The sequence below is a fragment of the Cryptotermes secundus genome, unplaced genomic scaffold (assembly GCF_002891405.2).
Source record: "Cryptotermes secundus unplaced genomic scaffold, Csec_1.0 scaffold2387, whole genome shotgun sequence".
Classification (NCBI taxonomy): domain Eukaryota; kingdom Metazoa; phylum Arthropoda; class Insecta; order Blattodea; family Kalotermitidae; genus Cryptotermes; species Cryptotermes secundus.
In genome coordinates, this window is record NW_019731616.1 from 40656 (window position 1) to 64700 (window position 24045).

At 44.0% G+C, this 24045-nt stretch overlaps 1 protein-coding gene across 5 annotated transcripts in view; it reads left to right on the forward strand.

Moving 5' to 3' along the window:
- Positions 1-24045, forward strand: part of LOC111867332 (facilitated trehalose transporter Tret1) — a 69592-nt gene that overhangs the window by 16950 nt on the left and 28597 nt on the right. For 3 of the 5 annotated variants that reach the window (XM_023857092.2, XM_023857089.2, XM_023857088.2), the window contains exon 2: positions 20588-21013. In XM_023857092.2, coding sequence (XP_023712860.1) covers positions 20768-21013 — 246 coding nt within the window. In that variant the 5' untranslated portion in view covers positions 20588-20767. Of the gene's footprint in view, positions 1-9093; positions 9551-19547; positions 19662-20587; positions 21014-24045 lie in introns of those variants that run through there. The other 2 variants (XM_023857087.2, XM_023857091.2) reach the window with 2 other exon arrangements.

The window sequence follows — 24045 nt, forward strand, 5'->3', positions numbered from 1 at the left end:
AAAGAAGAGAATTGGGGCAACCAGTTTAGTTGACAGTTGGCAGTCAGTTCTGTACTGGAATTCTGAAGGAAGGACATGAGTGCGGGAAGTTGAAGAATCTTCATTGTTAGAATCCGTTACTTGAAACGGCTGAAGACAATGCAGGCTTGAGAAGTGCAGTAATTTGCGAATTGTGCAGATTTGCTATAGCGCCGTAATTATGGCTCCGAGTCGTGCGTATAAGTGGCCAATAAATCCAATCTCCAATCCATACCTGCAACAATATTAATGCACTGTTTCGTATTCCTACCACACTGCATGGCGTCACATCATAGACGACGGTCCCTTGGTGCTCCAGCCTCAAATGGGCCTACTGTACCATCCCCTGATGACAGATGAGTATGCAGCACTCAATGGACTGATCTGTATCTATGGCTCTAGTCCTTTGTTGGACCTTGGCCGGGGGATCAGCCCGTCGCAAGGCCGCTATCTAGACACAAAACAACACAAACACAGAATAAACGCACAGAGACACCAATGCATTGAATGGGATTTGAACCCACGTACCCAGAGTTAGAGCGGGCGAAGACGCGCGGCCACTGTGACCGGCAAAGGGAAGGGACTGTTAGGAATTTGGACTTCTTTCCCTTTTAATTCCTTGACTTATGGTCCATGACTGCATAGCGTTTGCTCTACTAGTTGTTGCGTGTTATTTGCCGGGCAGTAACGAAGTTACCCCGGAAACTGGATAACCTTCATTGAAGGTTCGTTGCCTGGGAACTGCCCACATTCAAGCAAACGCTACAGTGACAGTTCAGGTACCACTGCTTAGCAACGGCGAGTAATGAGTCGTTGCTATGTAAGGTCTACAACAATATGTGACTATGGCAGGCACCCACAGTGGATCGTGTGCTAGCCAATCGCAAACTAGAAACCATTCGCTGCCTGGTGCTAGGAAAAGCCTGCAACAATAAGGACAGTGACATGTTTTCTATAGGTCCGACTCTAGGTCATATAACAAAATACATTGAGTGGGAGTTAGACAGTTCTACATTCTAGTGAGAGTTGTTAACACGAAAGGACCGACTGTAAAACGACTTGTTCAACATTTTGTGTTACAGTTACGTCATTGAGTAATAAAGTGACGTCGCAAGAATACGTCTCGAGGCCTTGTTTCACGACAGGGAGAATCTAAGTTCTCGAAGAACACCTACCAAAAAGCCACTCTGTCCACTGCAAATCCACAAGGACGAAATTTAAATTGAAATTGAACGCGAGCCTCTGCCTAATTCCTAAAATAGGGCAAAAGTAGCCAATTCCGTGAGGAACCCCATTTCGTGGTACGGCACTGTACGTTTCCACAGTAGACAATAGTTCTCTCGGATGGCTCCGTTACTGAACACACCCAATTCCGTTGAGAATTCAGAGCACCGTAAGATGAAGCAAGTTACACCACGAAACTGGTTAGGTCTGACCTACGTAAGGAAATACAATACAACGTGCCCAGAAACACGCACTGCGAGAGAATTAGATTACTCAGCAGTGACACACGTGCCTTGCGGGCCACAGTCACCAACAGCTGTCCCTGTGTCACGTTTCACGGGTAACCACGTACACACACCCCGGTGCCCGCTCCTTCATGCTTCGGGTGGGACAAGACAGAGTCCCGCAAGCGAGCCCCCTGTACCGGTCCCGGATGACATGACAGAAAGGAGGTATGGGAGGCAAGACCGATGAAAGAAAAACCTCCGTGGCTTGAGTCCGCAAGCGAACTATACCGACCGAGCGACCGCCGTTTGTCGGCGAAGTTAGTGCCAACTTTAGCGGATAGAGGGTGTCGCGTGGTCAGCGCAACGAATCCCCACGGCCGTTAATTTCGGTTTTCTAGACCGGAGCCGCTGTTTACTTCTAATATATTATATATACTATTATCACGAGGCTGAGTGGACCCCGTTCCAGACCACAACTTCTCAGAAAATCTGGTAGCGCCGGGAATAGAACCCTGACCTCTGGATTTGTAACTCTGACCACTAGACCACAGAGGCGGTCCAAACCGATGTAAACGTTGAAGTTGTCCCTGTCCTTAACTAATCAGGCATTACTCCATGAAGACGTATGTGGGAGTGCATGTATATAAGGTAAAAGGTAAAGCTATCCCTGTAACAGGCCGTGGAGGCCCATAGGGTTGTGAGACGTCGAGGCTCCCACATTTTCTAGACAATCGGCTCAAAGATGGCGGTGAGGTTGTCAGCCTTACGCGCAACCGGCCACCCTTTACCCCCAGGAAGATCCCTGGTACTCATTTCTGCTAGAGGCTGAGTCGACCCCAGGGCCATAGTGCGGCTGGAAGGTTTAGGCCAATTGAAAAATCTAATGACCTCATCGGGAATCAACGCGCAATCTTCTGGCTTGTAGCACAGTGCCTCAATCAACTACTTAGATACATGCATTCTTCACTTCGCCTCTAGTTGAAGGTGTGGTCAGCTTCACGCCCCGGCCGCATTATCACCAGACAAAGAGCCCTCTGGTACCAATTAGGAGGCTGGGCTTCAGAACACTTACAGGTCGTCACTACCTCTGATCGCCACACTTTATAAATCACTAGCACACATGCTAAGTCTTTTCCAGGCTGCAATATCTTCACCAGACGTTTCCTGGTAACGGCTTCTAACAATTGATATTCTTCTGCTTCTGGACTCAAGTCTCTGTGGACGCCGCCTCCCTTCCAACCGAATTATTCTTGCTTCAATGGTTCTACTTTACAACCCCTCTGGACGGACCGAGTAGAAAACACCGTTTCCAACAGTACCTCTATTGTTGCATGTGTATCCGTTGCCGCGGGAATGTGTTTATCTCGCGGTCGTTGCATGGTAACGGATCTACAAGCTACACAGAGTACACTGGGTCACATCCCAGAAGACAGTAATGTTTATATAAAATATAAAATTCAATGCCATTACATCTAAATCTTGTCTAGGAGAGGGGGCAACGGTTCAGAGAGCAGAGCGCGTCACTTACACGACAAAATTGCATGCTGATTTGAAGCTGGGAAGTCACGTGTTGCTGATTAGAGGTTTGTCGAGACATACATAGACATGCTTTCTGCGACCATACAAAGGAAAACCACAGACCCTTTAATTACATCACAGGAAACAGAAGGACTAGGCGACAAGATGTAATAGGGTGTGTTGTAAAAAGGGCGTAACTTCAGCTTCATGAACATGCGACAGAGTACTATCCTCTGGGATAGTTGCTTTCACGTTGGTATCTTACTAGGCTTATTCTAACATGAATGCGGAGTTGAAATGTCCGTCCGAAATTCAGGTTGACTTCCAACGGACTACACGGTGTTATATCCCAAGTGATAATACTCTTCATAGTATCCCTGTAACAGACCGTGGAGGCCCATAAGGTTGTGAGACGTCGAGGCTCCCACATTTCCGTTGAATAAAGGTTCAGTTTCAGACGGGGTTTCCTATACTTGAAGCAGCAGTTCACATGATTTACATACAGCACAGCAAGAAATTGCTGGGAAAATCCGCGCATGCGCCTGTTTAGTCTACACCCCCGTCTGTGCCGATCTAGCGTGGCCCTTATCGGACATCGTGCCGCTTTATAATCTCTGTAGTGTCTGGGGCAACAAATGCTGAAGGCCTTGATTCAAGGCTGACACGTGCTTGATCCTTCTAAGGTGTAAGCCCCGGGATCTCACGCTCTGCAACAGAAACAGCTCATCAAATGATACACAAAGGCAAAACTGACTTGCCAGAATCGAGCGAGGCACAACAACCACATTCTTAACAATTTTTTAAAACTCGACGAAGGAGTGTCGCGACCCACATTTTGATAAATTATGGTTTACACTGTGATCATGTCCCGGTGAAGCATGCGTATTAATTCTAGAGCGAAGTTATGGAAGTTTCACGACTCTCAGCAACGCCTTCCACGTTCCCTCTTCAATGGCTATCACTTGCACCGCTATTCGCGATGGAGTGTCTTGGTTCTTGGTGGTTCCCTTACCCAGTCCCTAGGCAACGAAACATAAACAAGCCGTTGCCGAGTAACTGCTTAAGCAACAGAGCCCGAATAGTTGAGTTTCCACAGCAACGAATGCGCAAGAATAGGGCGTCCATTGTTAGGCAATGCCTGACAATAGATGATATTCACTGATTATCAGCAACGTGATTTCTGTAAGTGATCCGTGACGAGCTAATGTAGGTGGCAGTGAACACTGTTCAAGATCCAATGAGCGGTAAGTGAAGAGCAAAGAACGAAGACACTCCACCGGGAATAGGGATGCAGAAGATAGCAACTGAAGAGGGAATTATAATTGTGAGTGTAAACAAATTATTCTTCAATAAACATCGTTTCTTGTCTCGTTACCTAGGAAACACGTGACAGTATACTGTAACGTGGATGGACAGAGCGTTGCCAGGTAACAGACCGTTAAATATCTCACGACGCGATACACGCTGGAAACAGCGGAACAGCGAGGTTATGGAACCCGCTTCTAGGCAACGGATCAGTAAACATACTTCCGCGCAGGCGCAATGACGTCACACTTCAACAGTACTAGCTATCACGTGACGGGTATCCCATGGAATCGTGCCGCGACCGTTGCTATGCAATCGTTCGGTAAACACGTTCCAACAATATACGCTGTTTTATTATGCTGTTAACCCTCGTTATCTTTAATATCACCCTTTAAGGTTTCAGAAATTTCCAAAAATCTGCCTTGGTTTTCAAACATCTGCTCTTATTTCGGCTGCTTAAGTCGCTAAATGCATTAACAACAGAAACAAGTACTGCTGGGAAGAGCTAATCGCCTCTTTTCCTTCCATTACAATTATAGTATCTGATGCCAAAGGGAGGAAATAACTTTATCAGGCATGTGTAATGAAGTCAATAAAAAGAACAATGCCGTCTTTTGCGATGTGGCGCCGTGTAGATGTGTCCACACAAAATTTACACGGCGCCACACCCCTGAAGACGGCATTCTTCACAGTCACCGCCGTGAAAACCTCAAATCTTACAAGTCAATAGAAGAATACAATTTGGGAGGCCCAAAATTTTGGTATTACTGAGAGGAGGGAATTATGAACTGGCCGTTGATGATCTCAGATGGCATGATATACATGACGAGTTCTATATGGATCGGCCTCAGGCATTCAGGTAACACTGAGGTTGTCGCCTCAACAATTGGAGAGGTTTCAATGTTAGTATTACTGATTGGGGTGGGGTGGGGATTTATGAGGTACGCCGTTGGGATGACCTCAGGTGGCATGATATACATACCAAGTCTCATGAAGATCGGTTCAGGGGTTCAAAGGTTGTATGAGGGGGGTTCAAAAACACACACACACACAGACAGCAAGGCGATTTCATAATCCTATTTTAATTTTTCAAAATCGCAAAAGTAGTCTAGAAATAGTAATCTTAAGAAAATACGACCACAATTCATACGAGCAATGTATAATGACAGTATAATGTTCATGCTACTACGATTACGTATGTATATATGTCAACGGGTGGGTTTCCCATCGATGTTTCAGACAATTACATTGCAATTTTATAAGCATACTGCTGTGATTACGTCAGAATGACGTCGCAAAATTGTATTACGTTGATTCAGACAATACGTAATTGGACACGTGGCTTATCATGTAATAAGCTATGTGATTAGGTACAACAAATTGGAGACAGATAAGAGACGTTGTGGCTTTTTGTCTGTAGCTAGCTTAACTTACTCTGAAGATTAAGCCAGCGTGTCCCTCCGAAACGTCGGCGAACTTCTTACCAGACTACACAGCGTCACATCCCAGAAGACGGATGTAAGGCCATGTAGTCTGGAAGAAATACAAAGACGTTTCGGAGGAAAGTACTGTCTCCATCTTCAGGGTCGAAGAGCACGCCAAGAAAACAAGCACCAAAACGCAGCGGGAAAGTTGGTTTGCTGCGCCGTCTACATAAGCTCCAGGAGCCTCTAACAGAAATGAGTATCACAAATCTTTCTGCGGCTAAAGGGCGGACGGGTGGCGCGTAAGGCTGACGTCACGGCCACCTGTGAGCCGACTGTCTAGGAAACGTGGGAGCCTCGGCGTCTCACAACCCTCTGGGCCTCCAAGGCCTTTATTTTGAGGGCGTAGTTAGTCGATGCACTGTCCTACAAGCCGGAATGTCGCGGGTTCGATTCCCGATGGGGTCACTGTATTTTTCAATTGACCTAATCCTTCCAGCCGTACTATGGCCCTGCTGTCGACTCAGTCTCTAACAGAAATGAGTACCAGTAATCTCCCTGTGGGTAAAGGGCGGCCGGCGCGTAGGGCTGACAACCTCACCGCCATGTGTTAGCCGATTGTCGCCGATGTGGGAGCCTCGACGTCTCACAACCCTATGGGCCTCCAAGGCCTATTACCTTTTTTACTGAAGAACAAGGTGTTTAAATATGAGATACCTTTCGCTTCTGAAACAACTATGCTCCACATATCAGGTTTGTACCTTTCGTTAGCTAACTAAACTTAACATACAAGTGCTTGGTATTTACAGACAAGCGTATGACAGGATCAAATGGCCACTTCTATGGGGCTTACACTCTATGTCAGCAACAGTTGTGACGCGTGATAATAATGTTAAGTAGTTCTTAGCCTATTTCTTTATTTCGCAAAAATACAAGGAGGCGCATGAGATCACCTTGCTGTCTGTGTATCGCCCCCCCCCCAATTTTGGTTTAGGGGCTGACGAGTTCACCTTGTCAGCTTACGTAACGCTCAGTAACTGACAGTGCACAGCGCTGAACGACTGGACGAGAGCGAATAATGAACCGGAAAGGATACGAAAGGAAGATTGGACTAATTTAAGGTATTGTGCCATATTTGCTCGAAGCAAGAACCGCAGAGCCAGAGAAACAGCCGTTGCTAGCGAATGACTCTGAAGCGACATTCGTTTTCAGGCAACGGCCGCGAAGCATGCAGTGGAACGTCCGTTGCTAGGTAGCAGATTCTTAAAAAGCGAGAAAAGACGGCCTCTGTTAGGAAACGGTTCCGTAAACACGTTATAGCGGAAATGGTTAGCAAACGAGACCGAAAGGAGTTTTCCATGTGGTCCATGCCGAGATGTTATAAGCAAGGGACAAAGTTAGTTGAGTCTTGTACGGGAGGCTGTAAAGATACGACTTTACCGCGTGAAGCTGAAGAATCTACGCTGTTAGAAGCAGTTGCCAGGTAACGGCTGGTGAAGACAGTAGGCTGGAAAAGGCTTAGCGGGTGCTGTGGTGATCTGTGAATTGTGGAGATTAGCGGTGGCGCTGTAATTGCGTGTAGTTCTGAGTCTGGTGTATAAACGGTCAGTAAATCCATTCACCAATCCAAACCCCGTCTATAATCACACTCATACAGGTGACACTATTATCCAGATATGTTTGGTGTGACTGAGAAAACCTCGAAACACCTTAGTTAGTTATTTAGTTATTGGAGAGGGTGGGTTTCCCCATGCACCGCGACCAGTTTGATCTACTGTGCTTCCCTCTATGATATTCTACCAGTCTCTATACCCTACCGATATTGGTGCCTACCATCAGTCCCGACCGAGCCAGCGAGTTCGCCTCTACTGGCTTGGCGGTATCTATAATGCTTCCCCCATCTATCAGAGGCGTTAGAGACTACTGTTGGGCGGGAAACGTCCTGGAATTTGGCTCAGTGACCTCCTTTGGAGATTGAGGCTCTTTTACATGCCGTAAAGCTACGACACGGGACCCATGGCTTGAAGTCCCTCCCGGAGGACTTGTTCCCTGAATTTTTCCGCCCTTAAAAATTCCACGAACTCTGCCGGGTTTGAACCCACGTACTACGAGTCATGAGGTGGGAACGTTACCTCTAGACTACGGAGGCCGCTTCGAAACACCTTAGTCACAACAGTAGGTGCCGGTGTCCCCCGTACATAGAATACGACAATATACTATATTCAATCGTTATCTTCTGCGATATAACGTCGTGTAGCTTGTTGAAAGATAACCGACGTTTCGGAGGAACAAACCTCCTTAATATTCAGGGTAGAAGTCTTATTGGCTACATCATTCTGGTTTCTTGCTTTACTGTTCGAGACTGAAGATGTAGGCGATATGTTCTTCCGAAACGTCGTCTGACATTGAATGGACTATATGACGTTACATGCCAGAAAACAGAACTCGTTCATATTCACCGCTCCGAGAACACCAGATCCAGCACATCACTATATTTAGTCAGGAATTTGATTCGACGTTTCGACTATGATGAACCGAGCGAGCTCAGTTCACAGCCCGTCTGTGACTCAGTTATATTNTCGTGTAGCTTGTTGAAAGATAACCGACGTTTCGGAGGAACAAACCTCCTTAATATTCAGGGTAGAAGTCTTATTGGCTACATCATTCTGGTTTCTTGCTTTACTGTTCGAGACTGAAGATGTAGGCGATATGTTCTTCCGAAACGTCGTCTGACATTGAATGGACTATATGACGTTACATGCCAGAAAACAGAACTCGTTCATATTCACCGCTCCGAGAACACCAGATCCAGCACATCACTATATTTAGTCAGGAATTTGATTCGACGTTTCGACTATGATGAACCGAGCGAGCTCAGTTCACAGCCCGTCTGTGACTCAGTTATATTCTACTCTCTACTGTTCCCGTAATGTAAACGCCCTTCACTTAACACCTGAATGATTGTGCATACAATCAAAATCAGTTGTATAAACACAGGAACATAATGACGAATATAATACATTTTTCTGAGCAGGCGGAAATTCTTGAAACTTTCCATGCACCTCCCCCGCCTTCGCCCATTCAAAGAAAACTGTTCCAACACGAAACTTCCATCCCCTCCCCTTGTTCTCCCCACTCTTTACACACCTTCCCCTTCCTTTCCTCTCTTCTTTCGGAAAAAAAAAATACAAGCTTTGATTACAGCTGTTTGAACTGCACTTCCCCTGCGACAGTTTACCTCCGTGAAGCCCTCCTCCCGCCCCTACCCCCCCTTCCTTAATCAACAGCGCGATGGCATCATTATAAAGGTGGACTTCTGTACCTGACTCAGTTCATTCAATAAAAACTTACGAGATAGACATAATCGAGATATTGTTAGCAACAATTATATCGATCAAGATATCTGCGCGTGTAAATGAGTGACAGCTTAGGACCGAGATATTTTTAACTATATTAGTGGTTATCTGAATTAAATAAAATCTGAGGAGACATTAAGTCATCTTGCGAATAACCTGTGTCCACAATTACATGATTTCGTCACAATATCACACAGGAGACGCGCTGATTTACGTTCTGACAGCCGTCAAGAAGGGCGTACGAGAAGTGATAGTGGCGAATTTAAGTGTGAACTTATTATTGATATTTTATGAGTAATCTGACTAATCACATATCAATTAATTACAACTGTGAGGCATACAGCCTAGTGTTACGTAAACACTTAAGCGTAACAGTGCTCCGGACCTAACACGTGGTTCTGACATTGGCAAAATGGGGAAAATGAAGTGGATCCTAGGAAGAAGTCGAACCCCTGCCCTCGTTTTCCCAAGATGTGGGGTAAGTGCTTTTAACGCTTTATAATCCCAAAAGCTTGACTTCGAAATAGTTAATTTAAATATCTCTCCTTTTGCTCCCACTTTGGAGCGTAGGGCTGATTTCTCAGTTTCATGATCATTTTACAGACGGTAGGACTCCTTGGATGGATGATCAGCTCGTCGCAAGGCCTATACCTAAACACAGGACAACACAAACATAGAATAAACGTATAGGCACATCAAACATCCATGCCTTGCGTGGGATTCGAACCCACGATCCCGACTTCCGAGCGAGCGAAGACAGTACATGCCTTAGACCGCTCGGCTACCGTGACCGGCTAATTTAAATATGATCTTTCTTTATTAATATGAGTGTCTTTAATATTGATTGATATAGTGTTCTTAATCCCAGATAAAATTGAAATATGAGTCATATCTAACAAAGACTTAGACTGGAATTAGAAATATTACGACAGGAAACAAATTTAATTCAAACACCACGTTCAATGGTTATTCCATATGGATTAAATTTTCGATTTATTGCAATGAAATACAAATACTTTAACATTATATTTATATTTCAGTCCTTTCAATACGTGGACAACTAAATGTTAACATCTGCTTTAACGCCAAAAAGACTGCATTTTGCAGTGTTGTTTTCATATCGCTCTTAATATAAACAAGGCATTTGCTCAGATTTACTAGAGATGCAGTGTTTCCTGTGAGGTACGAACTGAATGTTTAAATGTTAGAGATGCAGTGTTTCCTGTGAGGTACGAACTGAATGTTTAAATGTTTAGACAAATTCAAAAGTTCCGCATTAAAAATTGATTTGAATGGATGCAATTTTTAATGCGGAACTTTTGAAAATTCGATACAGATTTGCTATGCCGATATTTTCTAGCTGGAGGGAGCAGACTAAAGGCACATGATTCTTGTGTCTAGAATATATTTCCGACTTACTGTAAAATGAAAGTCATGTTTTCCACTGTGCAATATTTGCTTAAGCACTACACTGCAACACGATGTCAGAATCTTATATAACTAGTTTCTACAATGGGTCTATTCGCAATACTAGACAATGGTCAAGTCCAGAAACGTAGTAATCCTAGATGCAATATAAAACTTTCCGAACCCTGGAAAATTTTTATTGTGGATGGCACTGTTGTGTGATTAAAGAATTTATTTCTTCCGAACAGTGCAAAATCAAAATACAGCCATTCGTTGCCCCCCCCCACACACACACACACACAAAAGCAGAAAATATATGAGTAACATTTCTACAGAAAAAAATCCTTGAATTCAAATTACTTTCTTTTTCGTTCCAAATTGGGACATTAAAACCTCGAGTACAGAATTCTTACGTTCTGCGAAGTGAGCGACATGCTATCTGGAAGTAGTTACCTAACGGGCTGCCAGATGGCAGGAGCGTGCATACCGAAACGCGCCTTGTCAACAATACACTTAACATTGCAACCACAATACTTCTGACTGACACACCATTGCAAAACAAACAAGGCTGAAGTTATGCGTTCCTCGCTTGTATTTTGACTAGCCTACAAGCTGGACGACCGGATAATTGGGGTTCATTCCTCGGCAGAGGCAAAGACTTTACTCCACAGCTTCCAGACCGGTTCTGGAGCTCATCCAGACTCCTATACCGGGGTGTAAAGCGGCCGGGATGTGAAGCTGAACGCTTACTTCCACTTAGTGCCGATGTAATAAATACGTGGATCTATACCTCCGTTCCCCCATACGTCTTCTGTTACTATTATATTCATTTAAATATCTACTAAACTGCCTGTTCTTTGTAAATATACTAACGTTCAACGAGTCACCTGAAAGTGTCTAAAATATGTTTGAAGGCACATATGGCCTCAGCCGCAGCCTGACAGAACAAAGGTACCGTGCCCACAACGAGATCACCGCTATAGCGAGTTTTGTTCAGATCGAAAAATTGAAAAACAGAATTTATTAACTTTATAATAATGACTTAACGATCCAATGATGGCGCACATTCAAACAACTTCCTGACACAATAGAGGAAGCATTTCAATTTATGTTCATCTGCTTCCCGGTAACTGTAGCATTATCTCTTTAAGTTCTTCATTCAAACGCTTGTACCGGCCTCCCATTTCTTACAAATGTCCTTCTGCAGTCAAATTCATATTCCGCACTTCCCCCATTGGTGCAACGTAATCTCCATACTGCAACAAGAACCCCTGAGAAGAACCAATCGCCTGTTTTCCTTTGATACGACACGGACCGCATAAAAACTAAAAAATTAGGGAACACAGAGAGACAGCAAGGTAATCTCGTAAGCTTCCTTTTATTTTCTTAAATATACCAGATCCTGGTACTCATTTCTGTTAGAGGTTGAGTCGACCCCAGGGTCATAGTGCGGCTGGAAGGATTAGGTTAACTGAAAAATCCACTGACCTCATCGGGAATCGAACCCGAATCTTCCGGTTTGTAGCAAAGTGCCTCAACCAACTACGCTACCGCGTGCCTAGGCATAATATAGGTACTAATGATAAATATGAAGAGCAATGGAAGACTAAATTGTGTAGTTCCTGCCAGTTTCGTCTTAACAGATTGAAGTAATTGAAGAAAAGTTGTGGTCTCAACTTCTTGCCAGAACTGCTCGTTAACAGAAGAGGATATCCCACACTCTGTAACAGTGGCACTTGAATTTCAATTGCCTTTAGCATGGGCGGATACACGCTGGCTTCCCACTACGCAGACCCCAGGTTCAGACCTAGGAGACTTAATCTGAGATTGAAGGTGGACGAAGTGGCACTGGAGCAAGGTTTTCTCCGAAGTTTCTTCCATTTCCCCCTGCTAATCATCACTCTGCCACCGCCTCACACTCACCTATCATATCCTTGGTCTTTATGTTTTGGGCCTCACTTCTGATCTGACACTCGCTTGGCTTAAAATTGCTATAAAATCTATTCAAGCTATTTTTTTTTCTGGGGGAGGCACTTAGAAGCATCCGCTGTCTGCAGGGTCTCAAGTATGTTTCATTCTTTCAAGCACAGAGGTATATACGCGCCACCCACATCGACATAAAATAGTGCGTTCTGTTCACAGCGTGTATTTCTCGGTCTCGTCGATAACAAGTGTCAATTCCGTAAATTATTAAACAGACGGTCTTTGTAATAAAGACGAAGTGTGTTTTCTGTGAGGTAGGAACTTTTTTGCGGTCCGTGTGAAACGTTCTCAGTAAAAAAAAACGTAAAACTATCCCTGTAACAGACCGAGAGGGACCATAGGGTTGTGAGACGTCGAGGCACCCACATTTTCTAGACAGTCGGCTCACAGATGGCGGTGAGTTGTCAGCCTTACGCGCCGGCGCCCTTTACCCCCGGGAAGATTCCTGATACTCATTTCTGATAGAGGCTGTGTTGACCCCAGGGCCATAGTGCGGCTGGAAGGATTAGTTCAATTGAAAAATACAATGACCTCATCGGGAATCGAACCCGCGACCTTCCGACTTGTAGCATAGTGCCTCAACCAAATAAGCTACGGTGTCAACACCTCGGATAATATAGCGTTGATTGGTAGCATGAGTAGGTGAAAGATGAATTGGGAAGGATTTGTAGGGAAGCGACCGTGGCCTGAATTTTCCTACAGGGATCAAATCACGTGACCGAAGACCGGCTAGCTCCTTCAGGAGTTTCGTCAATTGTACTCAGCCGCCCATCCAAATGTTGCGATGGTACACGACCGCTTATTTCCGCGTTCTTTTCAACTCATTATTCGCTACAAATTAGTCTTCTGGAATGTTATTCCGTTTACCGTGAAGATGGGAGTAATAACTTCCTCCGAAACGTCGGTACCTATACCAAATTACAGGGAGTCACATTCCAGAAGATCGTGAGAACGTCAAGTCGCACATCACTGTCACTCAATGATTTATTATCTGGGGTGTTGAAATTGTCATTAAATATATATACAGTATATAAATAAATATAGATAAACGTCGGCAGTGTTATGTGAATGCTGGCGAAGGTCGGACTTGAAAGCCAGCATGACTATTGGCGCATTACTGAAGCCAGGCTCACGATACAGGGATATGTATTGGACGGTACAACCAAACGTCCAATTAAGGGTAGGGGCACGCGGTACCGTAGTTGGTTGAGGCACTATGCTACAAGCCGGAGGATCTGGGGCTCGATTCCCGATGAGGTCATTCGATTTTTCAATTGACCTAATCCTTCCAGCCGCACTATGGCCCTGGGGTCGACTCAGCCTCTAACAGAAATGAGTACCAGGAATCTTCCCGGGGGTAAAGGGCGGCTGGCGCGTAAGGCTGACAACTCACCGCCATCTATGAGCCGACTGTCGAGAAAATGTGGGGGCCTCGACGTCTCACAACCCTATGGGCCTCCACGGCCTGTTACAGGGATAGCTTTACCTTCTTTTTGCCCATTAAGCTATATCAAAGGAACGCTGTAAATTAGCAGTACACTTAACAAACTCCGTGGCTTTAGTCCGCAAGCGAACTATACCGACCTAGCGACCGCTGCTTGTCGGCGAAGTTACTGCCGAATTTTAGTGGATAGATAGTGTCACGTGGTCAGCGCAACGGATCCCCACGGCCGTTAATCTCGGTTTTCTAGACCGGAGCCGCTACTTCCTTGAAACAGCTCCTCAATAAACCTCACGATGCTGGGTGTACCCCGTTCCAGACCCACAACTTCTCAGAAAATGTGGTAGCGTCGGGAATCGAACACGGACCTCTGGATCTGTAGCCAGGAACTACAACATAAAGAGAATTCTGAGACTGAGATTCCGTTGAGATCAAGGTCACATAGCGTGCGGGGGACGGGGGAATTCACGTTTTATTCTGCAGTGCATTGGGCACTGCCTGGACATGAACCGTATCGTACTCTGCGCCCCAAGGAGCGAGCTATCTCGGGCGAAATGTCATCTGCCGTCTGGCGCAAGACGAGACATTTCTTTCTATCCGTCGACATAAAAATGTAACTTCTTTTTACTGTTTCTTACTGGGGACCTCGTACTGAACATCCAAAGCTGTTGTAATATTTATTATGTAAAAGTTATCCCTGTGCTTAACTAAATAAGCACTACGCAATGAAATAGCATGGGGGCGTCAACGTATAGATCCACGTTTTCTTGACCTCGGCATTAGCTGGAGGTGATGGTCAGCTTCACGCCCTGGCCGCTTTACCCCCGGTACGCATTGGATAGGAGGCTGGGTAAGCCACAGAGCCGGTCTGGACGACATGGAGAAGTGAAAATTTCTGCCCCCACCTGGACTCGAACCCCGACTCCTTGGTCGTCCAACCTGTACGAGTAGCCAGTCGAACAGTTAACAATGTTCTCTCGGCAAAGATTACCATAGTAAAAGCTGTTAAAGCAATGTGCAATTACTAAATTGTTTCTGTGCTTAATTACTTAAGCACTACGTCATGAAGACACATGGGGGAGTGGAGGTATAGCTCCACCTTTCTAGACCTCGGCGCTAGCTGGAGGTGATGGTCAGCTTCACGTCCCTGCCGCTTAACCACCCGAGATCTATTCGATAGGAGGCTGGATGGGCCCCAGAGTCAGTCTGGATGCTGTGAAGAAGAGAAAAACCTTGCACTGACGGGAATCGAACCAGGGCCGATGCCCAAGTACTACAGTACACTTTCGATTTGATCCTCATTACGAAACAATGTGTTACTACACGATAACGCTCGCGTGGCGTTTCGTGTAAAGTGGAGGCTATTTCAGGCCGACATATACCAAAATTAAATTACTTTAAAGCCCCAAAAAGTGCAGACAAATTCCACAAAAATTGCGTTCAGAAATTTCGGATACGAAACACACATAGAGCCACACGCCCATTTAATATTTCAAGAAAGAAAAGTCATTAAACATGAAACAAGAAACAAAATACAGAGCTGCTAGCTCCCCCCCGCGTGCCCCAATATCAAGAACCAATCTAAACGATTTCTACTCAAATTCCCACGTTTAAAGATGCGGCCTCAACAAGGCTGAAACCTAACGAATGACCGAACCAAATTCAATTCAATTACACATAGGGAAAAATAAAGTATGCATCACTCCCAGTATAAACTGTCAGGAAGAACAGATACAAATGCAGCTCCTCGAACCCAGGGAAAAGAGAGACTGGTAAAGGTCAGAAGAGGGTGATAATTAATTAACCACCATGCCATGAAGGCGTATGGGGGAGTATATGAATAGATCCACGCATTTTTGACCTCGTCACTAGTTGAGTGGTCATCTTCACGCCCCGGCCGCTTTAACCCGGTAAAGAGCACCCGGTACCCACTGGATGCACGAACCTCAGAGACGGTCTGGATGACGTGGAGAAAATTTCTGATTATACCGGGACTCGAACTCCGACACCTCGGCCGTCCAGCCCGTAGCCAGTCGCTATACCGACTGAGCTATCGAGACTGCTAAATAGTTATCAGAACGAGAAAGAAAAAAGAAACATATATGCCCATTCCATAAGCCTGGGACAGAGCGCGCCAAGAATTGTTGCGAAACGCTTAGGCCTGCATTTCTTTGCTTCCTACAGAAATGCATGTTTGACTCTTAGAGAAAAACGAGATTACCACATCGCTATTACAAAACATGGCGGATTCGTGGATATGCAAGTGAATTCTTCGCATCCTTATTAATACACAAACACAGAATTATCGCTGTAAGGTCTGCTTTTAGCAGCGCCATAGCTCAACCGGTTAGTCGCTCGCTTCCCACCGCGGCCGCCCGGGTTCGATCCCGGGTCTGGTCAAGTGAGATTTGTGGTGGACAAAGTGGCGCTGGGGCAGCATTTCTCCGAGTACTTCGGTTTCCCCTGCCAATCTTCATTCCACCAATTGCTCCACAATCACCCTCACCTATCATCTGGGGCTGGTACAATAGGCCAGAAGTGGCCGCAGTACAAGGAACTTAGTCCCACCCCACAGAAATAAAAAAAACTATGCTTTTAATATTCGAAATTACAGAACACAGGCCTGAGGCAGTAGTTAATCAAATGTAAATATGAAGAATGCCGTCTTCTGGGATGTGGCCGTGTGTAGATTTTGTGTGAACCGACGTTTCGGTGGAACGTCGGTTCATACAAAATCTACACTGCGACACATCCCAGAATACGGCATTCTCGATAGTCACCGCTGTGAAAATCTCAATTCTTACAAATGTATCTTTCTTTTCGTTAACATTTTATTATATATAGATGACGTAGAAATAACGCAATCCCCCATGCTCAAGCAATTAGAGTAAGCGACGATACCAAGTGACCCTGAATTATCAAGAACAAACGTTACAGCCAAACCATATAATTCAATACCACACACAGATAATCGTAATAATAATAATTTAAAACATAATTAAAATTTATGAGCGATAAAAGTTGACGAGAAAATGTAAAATCCTAACGCATCATACGTAAGGACATAATAATTCTTCCTGGACTAATTTTACGGCGGGAATTACACGTGACCACTTCACTGAATGCCAAGGACGGCGGTGGTCACGTGTCGATAGCTCACAAACCGTCATCAAAGCCCAACTTAAAGAGCTCTTTATCTTCTGGGATATAACGTCGCGTAGTGTCCGGTGAAGATCAACCGACGTTTCGGAACATAATTACTCTGTGTTCAGGGCTAAAGAATATGAAAAATCAATCTGCTTAATGCCTACTTCATGTTGGTTTCTTGATCTTCGACCCTGAAAATAAAGGCGATGTGTTCCTCCGAAACGTCAGTTGAATTTCACCGGGATACAAGATGTTATAGCCCACAAGATAAACTTCTTCATAGTCAACGCTGTGAAAATCTCAAACCCAAAGCAAAACTTGCCTATTGTTTAAATAAAAACAATACGTAAGGTGTTAAAATTAACTTGACATGAACAAGTTATGAAAGGTAGGTATGGGGGAGCTATACCTCCACTCCCCCATATTTCTTCATGGCATTGTGTGTAATTAATTACGCACAGGGACAACTTTACGTATGGTGTAAGAACTCTGCAGTATTCTCTCTTCTGTTTCGTTTTCTCGAAAACAGACTTGCAGAAACACTGTATCATCGGCGGGGGGGGGGTGTGTGGATATATGTACGCCCCTTCAATGCATTTTGCTTCGATACTTTCGTTCCGGTAAATACTCAGCGAGTTATTGTCGAGAGGCGCGCAAAAACGTGTTCAGGTGTTCATGTACAGTGTACGTAAATGGTGATCGATTTGAACGAAAATTGGTTGCTTCATGCATACGGACAGGCGTTACGCAGAACTGCCAAAAAATCCATGTAGCATAACAGTAACCTGCAAGCTAGAAAAGAAAGTTTGGGTGGGCCCAGAAACTGTGGATTTCTGGGTGTACTCTTCCTCTTCTTCTACCGCGGATACAAGGAACAGAATCTGTCAAAACTTGATACAAATCGGGGATCGTGTACGGCGAGGGACTTCCGTACTTGAATCTGACGACTAAGAATTCAACGAAATAAAACAAAAATTGCGAAATTAATCGCAAGACAAATAATATGACGTCACTGGAACTGTATAATGTGGGCGAACCTACACTACAGGATTTCGCGTCTGAGGATAGGGTCTTTGAGATCAAAAACGATATAAGTAAGTCAATAGCTCCGCTTTTATTTACAGTTTATTTCACGACGCTGCCAATAAAAAGGCAAGGTAAAATGTAAAGTTATCACTGTAACAGGACGTGGAGGCCCATGGGGCTATGAGACATCGAGGCTACCACATTTTCTAGATAATCGGCTCACAGATGGCGGTGAGGTCAGCCTTATGCGCCGGTCGCCCTTTAAACCCCAGGAAGATCCCTGGTACTCATTTCTGATAGTGGCTGAGTCGACCACAGGACCATAGTGCCACTGGAAGGTTTAGGTCAACTGAAAAATCCACTGATCTCATCGGGACTTGAACCAGCGACCTTCCGGCTTGTAGCATAGTACCTCAACCAACTACGCTACCCCGTGGCCTTACTGTTCTACTAGTCTTTCTTAATTTTCTTTACCTTCAAAATGGAGTTCATTTAGATATTTTTAATATCTGTAAAAAATTAGATACCTTGATAAGACATCATCTCTCGTGTGTGTGTGTTTTGAGGTTTTGCCTCATGGGACACAGAGCCGTGCAAACCGTCGAAAACTAACTTTAAACGGACTACAATTTTTTACATCCCAGAAGACAGAAGTCCGGGAATCCGACGTGTCCGTGTTATGTTGAGTGTGACATCGAGGCTTCTTGCACTTAGCAACTGGAGCAGAAACCGTACAAGCACACTGTTTCCTAGCTCGGGCTACTCCAAAATAAAACTACTTGTTAGGCTACCAATCAGAATATCGGGTATCTGAACAACCAATAACAAACCATTTGATTTTCTGACGTAAGAATTAAACATGTCCAAGAAAGTTTTCACAATCACAGACGATCTTCTGGTAAAAAGGGGCGAAGTAGGATTTTTAAGGTAGGCCTACAGAAAATCAATGCAAAAAGTACAACTAGAACGATATAATACGGTCCTGTGCAAATATTTGTTTTTTTTTTCTGGAGCAGATATAACAATCAGACTCTAAAATTTAAAATAAATTCTATACATTTTAAAATTATTATGAAATTCAACAGCTTTATGTATAATTCACAAGAATATCTGAATTTTCGTGTTATGCAGAACAGATTAACAACAATTTTTTATATCATGTTCTCATTTCTACAAAATTATTAGCAATTACTTCAATATAAGCTTCCGGAATGGCATTTGCTGTTTTTAGAATTCAACATAAAATACTTAATCTGAAATGACGCATTACCAGGGTACAAAGTGTTTAAAGCCAACCAATAGCACATCGAAAAACACGATGCATGTAACATATGTGGATCAGAAGGGAAGTTCACGGGGTTATCGGCTTACGCTGGAAAATGACCAATCAAATCATCGCAAAGTTTTGGGTTAAACTGGTTAAGAGAGCCATGTGAATTATAAAACTTATTTTAATGTCTCAAATGTGCTGTGGTCCGTTTTATTGATTGTGGTTCGTGTATATATTAATAAGATAGGCCCTTCTGAGTGGCTGGTCAGTCAAGACTCGTCTGTATCAGGAGGGGCCAGTGAAGCTTCCGAAGTTGTAAGTGTTAAACCATTACATTAAATTCATTAGTTCTGTAACAAAACACTGCGTCACGTTCTATTTTCAAATTCGCATTTTAAATCTGGAAATTTCGGCGCACTCGTAAAGAAGAGTTGAGAAAAAAAATAGGCTTCTTTGCTTCGCCATGTCGCGAACCGCTGAACTGATTTTTGATAAAAACTTATACTGGTGAATTTTATTAAAATTATGTACGATTTGAGGTTCTGACACCGGTGGTTATGAAGAGTTTTGTCTTCTGGGATATAACGCCGTGTGGTCTGTTAAAAGTCAACCGATTCATATAATTACTATCGAGAGAAAAAATACTTTGGGAAATTCCCGTGTCTGGGAAACCACTGTTGATTGTTCGGTAATCTTCATGTGTGGCTGGAAATACTGATGTTGACTGTTCGGCAACCATTTCATATGTTCGAAAAACTAATGCTGACTGTTCGGTAACAATTTCATGTGTTCGAAAAAAACAATGTTTACTGTTCGGTAACCATTTTATATGCTCGAAAAAACATAGCAGACTGTTCGCTGACCATTTCATGTGATCGAAAAACCAATGCTGACTGTTCACCCAAACAAAATCAACCAGACTCTATGAGAGTTTTAAATAATTTTTCAATTCAATTCAATTCTTTATTATTTATGTGCTGAGCCAACAGCCGCAAGGCCAATTACAGACTCTGCACAGCGTAGACAGAAGTAAAATAATATGATAATAATAATAATAATAATAATAATATCACTATGAAGCTAACAACGCAAGCGAAGTAACATATATGTATTTTGTTCCATGAAGTTGAACAGGCGGGTTATAGGTCTTTGAATCTGCCCTGAGGGCAAGAAAGTGTATTTACTCCTGTGTCCTGTGTCCTGCGCCATTTAAAATTACTATTTTGTTTTTTTTTTTACAGGGGACATACCAAAACGACGATTCTTTCACGTCCTCAGAAGATTCTCTGTTGGGGCGTCACAGAAACAGGACAACAATATCAGCGTCCTCGTCCACCTCAACATTTATCACTGGATCCACCGGCAGCAGTATTGTTAACATCCACAAACACCACGACTACAACAAGTGTCACGACAGGAGAATGTCAGTCACTAAACAAAAGGAGCTAAACCTCCTGATAACAGCACCTCAAGTTCCTGAACTCAGTACGGGCGATGACAGTTTAAAGAATAAAGTAACTGTTGAAGAACCATCGATACAGGACAATCATGTTTGTGAAATCAAACCTCAACCTCAGCCTCAACCTCAACCTGAGCACAGATGTTCATCCAAAAACAATCTTGGCCAAAGTGCGGCGCCACAAGTTCAAATCCATTGGGGCCCTCAGGTAAGTCGCATATATCTGCTCTCACTCAGTTCTTCCGAGTTTCTCAACATCTACCGAGACAGCCTATTCTAATCGAAGTTTTCGTGGTTTTCCCCACTACCCCCAGGCAATTCGACTGTCACTACCCCTTCCGTCTTAACATTTTCTTTTTCAAATTAATCAATACCATTTGACGCTACATAACCTAGAAAGTGACAGCGTTTGAAAATAAGCAACAGAATCAACCGGCAAGCAGATAGGAATGCGACTGCATCTGTTTTCTTTATTTGCTACTTACTCAAGGACTCTATCACTAGTTCTCACTACAGAGCGCCTCCTGGGATAGATAATAACGTTTCGGAGGAATCTACTGCATCCATCTTCAGGTAGAAGAGTGACACTATTCTATCATGTAGGATGAAGCTTGCTCCAAAACACTCCTCTAACCTTGAAGACTGAGATGACATGTTCCTACCAAACGTTGATATGCATTTACCAAACTACACGGTGTCATATTTCCACAAAACATTTATCTTCAAACATATCTAATAACAAAAGATACCAAGAGACAGACGTTTTCAGGGTTTCGTACCGTATTTCCTTGCGGTGGACTGAATAGCCAGTTCAATCCACTGTTCGAGCAGGCAGACTGACAGACATGTTGAGACGATACAGGGCACATTTACCCCACACAGCTGGCTTAAAAATCGACATCACAGTTGGGATAGTTTAGCACTTCCTGTGACGTAAGTACGAGTCTTTAGAAATGCATGTTAAATGTAACCAAATTTGGCACACAATAAGACAATTATTTCTGCACACAAAAGGTCAAGAGTGCGTAGCCACGTTATGAAGAGGACATACAAAGCGGAGTGGAGGAACAGCCTATGTGAAAATTATATTCCTTCTCTAGCGATGGCGGAACGCGGCAGCGAAGTCGGTTGAGGCACTATGCTACAAGCCGGAAGGTCGCGGATTCGATTCCCGATGAAGTGCATTTTTTCAATTGACCTAATAGTTCCAGCCGCACTATGGCCCTGGGGTCGACTCAGCCTCTAACAGATATTAGTACCAGGAATCTTCCTGGGGGGTAAAGGGCGGTCATCCGGCGCGTAAGGCTGACAACCTCACCGCCATCTGTGAGCCGATTGTCTAGAGAAAATGTGGGAGCCTCGACGTCTCACAACCCTATGGGCCTCCACGGCCTGTCACAGGGATAGCTTTACTTTTTTATTTTTTCATTTATTGGTGCTTAAGCCTTTCTGTTTAGCGTCCCCATTCTGTTTTAAACTTCTCGCACTCCACTAAGTAAATCCATGTAACCGAGTCCTCGAGGAGCCTATCGCGAGGCGTCTACTGATACAGGACAACATAAACACAGAAAGAACGACCCTGCGTTCTCATCGCAAGTTGAAAATAAAACCTAGAAAGTTTCTTATAACGTTAACAATCTACGTCACTACTTGATGACGTACCCTTCAAAGATGTTTCAGACAGAGCACATAAATGTGCAACTGCATCTTATAACAGTTATGTCCTCAGGACAAAAGAGTTAAGGGGTCATTAAGATACGATTAGAATAAATATTACTGATCATACGCGTTACTTTTCTTGTAAGTTCCTGACGTCATCATTTGTCGAATCTTTGACATGACGCAGTTCCGAAATTGAAAGAAGCAGAAGAAGAAGAAAAGAGAAAGCTATTACTTCAATTTAATGTACAGAGACCCACGTATCCGACTCCTGTTAAGTAAAATTATATCATGAAGCGGACTTTTAATTGTAAACCATCATTAAATATAGGTAAAGTTGTCTCTGTGCTTAACTAATTAAGCACTACACCATGAAGGCGTATGGGGAGTGGATGTATACATCAAAATTTTCTTGGCCTCGGCTCTAGTTGAAGGTGAATGGTCAGCTTCACACCCCGGCCAGTTTACCCCCCGATACCCATTGGACACGAGGCTGGGTGGGTCCCAGAGCCGGTCTGAACGACGTGGAGAACTAAAATTTCTTACCCCCACCGGGACTCGAACTCCGGCAATTAAATCAAGGAGATGAAATGAACGAGTAGCATATATGAGTTGGTTATTTATCGACGCTGTCAGTATCGAGTCGAGTGGTAGGATGGTAGATGAATGAGGAGCAGCTCATAAAATAAGAACTGACTGAGGAAAGCCAAGTATTCACAGAAAACCCACCCGTTTTATTATGTCCACCAGAAACCTCATATGATTTGGCCTAGGATCGAAACCAGGTCGCCGCGATGGGAAGTCAATGACTGCCTGAGTTATTGCACGACCCACAAAGGAGAGACACAAGAAATAAGCATAAAATTTTGTCCGGAAAACCGTAAACGAAGAGACCATTCTAAGGCTAGTATTGTGGGATGTAACAGCTTTTAGTCTGGTAGAAAGATTCAAACGCTTCGGAGGAACATTCTGCCTCCATCATCATGGTCAACTTTGTAGATGTAGGGAGCAGGTTCCACCGAAACCAGATAACACGGTGTCACATCTCAGAAGATAGTAATGTTCATATCCACGGCCGTGAATACCCGAAGTCGACACCCTCAGAGAGATGCAGGTGTAATGGGAAATTCATATAAAACACAGCGTAAAAGTGTGATCTGGATTAAACTGGCGCAGCATAAGGTTCAAGAACGGGGTCTGTGAACGTGGTAACGAACTTTCGGGTTCCATAAAAAGCGGGGAATTTCTTAATGCGAGGAGTGACATTAAGTCTGAAGAAAGACCGCGTAAGACGGGGGTTATTATACCCTGACATGCGAGATCATATGGGTATGACGGTACTGCAGACTGCTGCATTTCCTCTCCATCAGACAAGACACGCAACGAATGGCTTGGTAACAAATAAACTTCGCGTGCTGCCCAGGGTATCAGCCTCTCCAGACAAAGTTCAAAGCGTTTTGCAAAAACAATGACTTCTCTATCCGACACAAAGCCCAGTGGGTACTATATGTACCATCTGCTTTAACATATTAAAACTCTGCACTGTTCCCACACAGTGTACTTGTGTTTCGTATGGTTTCT